This window comes from Electrophorus electricus, chromosome 11 (assembly GCF_013358815.1).
Source record: "Electrophorus electricus isolate fEleEle1 chromosome 11, fEleEle1.pri, whole genome shotgun sequence".
Lineage (NCBI taxonomy): Eukaryota > Metazoa > Chordata > Actinopteri > Gymnotiformes > Gymnotidae > Electrophorus > Electrophorus electricus.
This window is the reverse complement of record NC_049545.1, coordinates 6,187,501-6,192,902: the sequence shown is the minus strand read 5'-3', so window position 1 is coordinate 6,192,902 and position 5,402 is coordinate 6,187,501. Positions and strand designations below refer to the sequence as shown.

The following is a 5,402-nucleotide window of genomic DNA, read 5'->3' as shown; positions in this document are numbered from 1 at the left end:
CCTAGAACTTATGTAAAGCATCATCATATTATTTTTAAAAAGAGGGATACCCCCACTGTACATTTTAGAAACATGGTCTGGCTTCGCTCAGTAATGTTCTACAGTATGAAGCTGAATAATCTTGCCTGTCCAATCAGCTGGCAGAAGGCATGTCTTAAGAAACATCACTTGAAAAGACTTCACCTGCTAGGAAACACTTCTAAAAAAGAAATAAACAAAGTGGACAACCCTGAAACTTTTTCCCCAGATGAGCCAGGGTCCCATTTTGCAGCTCTGAGACTAGAGAGAGGTGTGTAGATGGATTGCACTGTGGCACTGCAGTGGTGGGAAAGTGCAGGCTCATCACATTCTCCTGCTCTGCTGGAGGGAGAGGGGCAGGGACTAATTAGGCTGACTGCAGATCACTCGCAGAGACACAAAGTCTCTGGTGGCCTGACACACTTTCTCTCCCGCCAAGGGGTACACATTTGAGCAGAGGGAAACCCTCCTATCCACATAGTCATAGACATACATGTATGCATATGTGTGTATATGTATACATTACTCTTGCACACACACACACACACACACAGACACACACACACCATGCAAAACTCATCGTCTCTCGGCCACCTACCCTTGCAAGTCCATCATACACACACACAAATAAATAAACAAAGTCTTGTGCTGGTGCTCTGTTTTCACCAAATGTAAAGGTCTGTATAGTAAAGATAAAGGTCTCATAGAATATTCAACAAGTAATGAATCATTTTCTTCTGAGTTAAAAACTAGTTGAAATTAAATCACAAAACAATCCCCAACTTCCACTGAAGGTTTTGCACCATTGGATGGCATTTAGTAAGTTATTAAAAACTTTATTAAACAATAGTAACTTTTCAAATGCTCAACAAGAGTTTTCAACAGATTCCACTGTACTGCTGTACTGTCCTTTTTATATGTAAACAATTGTTTATTTTATTAAAATATACATAGATTATAACCCAGATCTGACCCCAAATCCCAACTCAATTTGAAAATCTGGTCATATGCCATAATCAGATGCCAAAATCAGATTCACTGAATTCAGTGAAATTGATCTGTGCTATAGAGGACAGTTGTCACACTATTTTAAACATGTCATGCACCACAAGAAGAAAGAGATGGGACTGCTAGTAGGAAAAAAGAAAACAAAAAGTAAACACACAGACTTTGTCTACAAGAACAAATATAATCAAACACTTTCTTATTTTATACAAAAATGCATATAATAAGAAACTGCAGTGTAAGAGAGGTAAAATACAGACTGGCATGTCTGTTTTTTTGTCATTCCCATCGTTACCAAAAGCTTTCACCTCAGGTACAAAGACATACTATCTCACCAACAAGATCATTTAAAAAGGGGAACTAATGGATAATGCTTATTGCTGTGTTCTTTTTACTTTTATACTCAAAGCTTGGCTTGCTGTTTAGTGTGCTACATGTAGGATGTGCTGTGGTAACCCACAAGACCTGTTGAACTGTGGAACTGGGACTTTTTGCAGGTCAGAGTTCACAAGTGCTGTATATGGCATAGCCTCTTCTCCTACGGAATTGCCGTCATTGTTTATTACTTGGTCAAAAAGCTTTTCCTGCCCATTAGTTTTTCATTTTGTTTGGAGATTATGCTACATAAAAATGATCGTAAACATCAGACCATTCGTTCTTCCAACCAACCATTTATTTATGTATGCATGTATTTATTTATTTATTATTTTCATAAGACAAATCAAAACATTCATGTGTTGTGCATGTGTTCCAGTGTAAGGGAGATTCTTGATATCAGAACACTTTCAGCCAAGCCTTAGTAGAAATGATCATGAAACCATCAAGAAGCCAACACGCACAACAGGATTCTCCACATTCTAGCAGTAAAGGTGGGACAGTCATGAGACGTTCACTTTTCATTACCATTTGAGGTTTGGCCTAGTTTAAAACTGATACCACTACAGCTCTGTATTTGGATGCAGTATGCAGGAGTTGAGCAGGCGAAATGCTCATTTCATCACCGATGTAAAGCACTTGAAACTTTTGATACTGAACACCTCACTGAGAATTCACTGGATATAAATGACTATGTGTATTTATAAGATATATGGGATATTAGGACATCAAATATAATAGATTGTTACACATAAACTGCTTGAATATAAATTCAAAAGAAAATCTTAGAAATCAGTGATACTTTTCAATTATTTCATATAGAAAGTTCAGTTATATAGGTCTTGCATACACAGGTTGTTGAACTGTAAGCAAATAACTTATAGCAGTGATATAATATGTAAGAGTTATAGCTGTCTGGGAGCCTCGACACAGACGGCTGGGATCAACACTTCATTGTGTCTTTTCCAAAATATCCATGGAGCATCATATGCAGCTGCCATGTAGCTCATGTCATCGAACTGTTTTCCAGCATCCAGGAGGGCCTCCTTCAAGATTTTCCTGTTCTCCATGACATCTTTGTAACTTGCCTGACCACTGAAAACCCTGTCAAGTGGTGTGGGGAAAAGGAAAATAGAGCATCTATTTAGTTTGAATATAAATGTTGCACTGTTTGTGCATAAGTGATAAGGGAAAGTAGATTTATATATATAGATTTATACATAAAGCACTTGGAAATGTAGATAAATTCAGTTGACTATGAATCCAGGAATATTAAAGACCTTCTTCATGTCAGTTATTTAGACTTAGTCATTAAAACAACCCAAAAGGTGTAATTATTTGATTTTGAATTAAATGTATTAATTGCCTATTTTTTTGCTCTCCTAACATTTTACATAAATTAATCTGTTAAATGAATCAATGCAACACCCCTAATATGCTCAGCTACAGTTGGTGCTACAGTTGCAAGGTGTTCTGATTTTTTGAAGCACTGAAGCTACTGAAATTCTCCTATAAGTTGTTGCCTTACCGAACATAGAATGTGCCACTGGGCAGGACTTTGTGCTTGATGCTTTCATCATTGGGTTCAGGGAGGACAGTTTCTGGGGGGATGAAGATCCAGACTGATGTCTGATTTCCATTCTCACCACCCTCAAGCATTGACACAACCACGGGTCTCGTCATAGCAATTGTCACTCCTGAAGAGCAAAACATCGTGACTTTAAGAAACTGGTTACAAGCTTTAAACACCTCTTATAGCTGCACTTACCTTCTTTATTCTCCCCATTCATGAAGTTATAAACTTTCCAAAACCCATTTTTTATGTCATCGTCATGAGTGCCTGCGATGTCTGCTGTAATCCACCGAGTGGCATTATAGAAGCGCTCCACAAAATCCTGTGACAGGAATTAAGTAAAAAAGCTGTCACACAATTTAAACTTAGAAGTAGGTAGATCAGCCTAAACTCATACTGAGGCAAAACTATAGTTATTTCAATGAAATGACTCAAAAATGTGCAGTAGCAAATCGCAAACTGTTTAATGTTTAGTTACCTATGAAACAGCAAAGCAACTTCTTAGTACAAACAGTATATATTAGCATTAAATTGAAAATTAAATTTAGCACCTTTCATCTCTTTTTGTGATATCCTTGATAAATCAGGCACTATTACCAATTTTTTGAAGCAATTTTTTGAAGCACAATACATAAAATTAAACACAAAAATATCGAATGAATAAGATGTAACTGAATAAACAGAATCTTTCACAAACGTATTCGAATTATAAAAAGAATTATATAAAAAGAATTTATATATATATATATATATATATATATATATATATATATATATATATATATATATATATATATATATATATATATAAATTCTTTTTTATATTCGATGAAGGTAAATGGCCTATATGTAAATGACTAGACTTTAATGTACTACATTATTATCTCCCGCTACTCGCTATATCACAACATTAACTATTACGCCTATTTGTATTTGTTGCATTGCAAACAAACAAACAAACAAAAAACTAAACAAAACCATGCACGTACCTCATATTCATTTTTGAGAGTGTAGACTGGACATTCATAAGTACCGCAAAACACAGGAGGCTCCCAACATCTTCCAAGTGCGAGAAAAGCCCAAAGAAGGAAAAGCGCAGAAGTCGGTATCATCTTCATGACTTCGGTATTACCCACAGTTCATCCACAGCCCGGACCTCGAGAGGGGTAAACCATACAGCGCGCACACTAGGCCGTACTGGGAGCTAACCTCAGCCCTGGACTTTCTTCTACACCCGCGACTACACCCACAGCAACGCCAAAATGAAAACACGCGAGAAATGACTCTGAGCATGTGGTGAATGTTGTTTTTGTACTCGCCGACAGGTTCAGATGTTTAGCATGCCAGGTATTAATATGAGTGTGATGGCAAAAGCGAAACGACTGGTCTTTCAGGTTTTTTCAATACTTCATTCGGGCTCAGTTGCCACACAGGATGCTTCAAGTGATCATTTAGACCCAGTTAGAAGTTTAAATCACGCATTAACACATATCAAGCAAGAAATAAGAAGACGTGTTAATTTTTATTATGTAACAGCCTCTGAGTAGCCAGACAGTTTTTGCAGTTTTGTCATAACATTCATTTTATTTATGTCAGATTTGAATGCATATACAACAATGTGATCCATGCAAATTATATGTTGGAAATGAGACACTGAGTTATACCACAACTGTACAGTAACAGCATTAGGTCAAGTAGCCAAGAGAAATACATAACCAAAAAATATGATTAACCAAAAAACACAGGAAGACAAGAGGTGTGTATATACACAACTAGCTTGGGAGTAAATAAGACACACGTGCAAACAACGAAGAGCTGGGACTAAACCAAAGACAAGACCATATGGTGCCTTGTGGCATGGGAACCACGATAACAAAGGGGGGAGACTGACACAACCCCCAGTGAATACATACCTTCCAAAGCCCCATGGAGTTAGCTTGCGGAACCATTGGAGGTAGGCATCGCACCAGAGGAGCAGGACGGCATGCAGGACTGGCACCTGCTGGGGTGTTGGGCAAACCACAGGACAAGTCATTTTTTTCCCTATATAGCACGGGCCCAGGGTCCGTGCCCTCCACACAAGGCTGGGTCAGCTGGGACTGCAAACAGCGGGCCTGGGGCAGCAGAACCCGAACTGGACATCACATCATATCAGCTCAGTAGTGCCAATGATGTGTGTAATACCTCCAGCGCCATCCCAGTGCCTGCACTGATACCAGCGCACTCACAACAGTATGACCCTTATGGTCATGCCATTGCCACGTCAGCGTCACTGACGGGGTGAAACTGTTTTGACCACTGATGAATGTGATAGAGGGTGGTTGTTGAACTGAGCTAGTTTGAAATGTGTACCTAATAAAGCATAAAATGAGTGTAGGCATGATATTCTAATAAAACAGTCGGTCAGTATATACTTTGAGGAGCATGTTTA

At 38.3% G+C, this 5,402-nt stretch overlaps 1 protein-coding gene across 1 annotated transcript; it reads right to left on the bottom strand.

Moving 5' to 3' along the window:
• Nucleotides 1-2,303: 2,303 nt before the first annotated feature.
• On the bottom strand, nt 2,304-4,089 carry soul2 (heme-binding protein soul2). The gene is made up of 4 exons (XM_027014796.2): nt 3,961-4,089; nt 3,167-3,293; nt 2,927-3,095; nt 2,304-2,502 (listed from the first exon to the last, which is right to left on the bottom strand). The coding sequence occupies exons 1-4, from the start codon at nt 4,087-4,089 to the stop codon at nt 2,304-2,306; spliced, it is 624 nt and encodes a 207-aa protein (XP_026870597.2).
• Between the last annotated feature and the right edge of the window lie 1,313 nt (nt 4,090-5,402).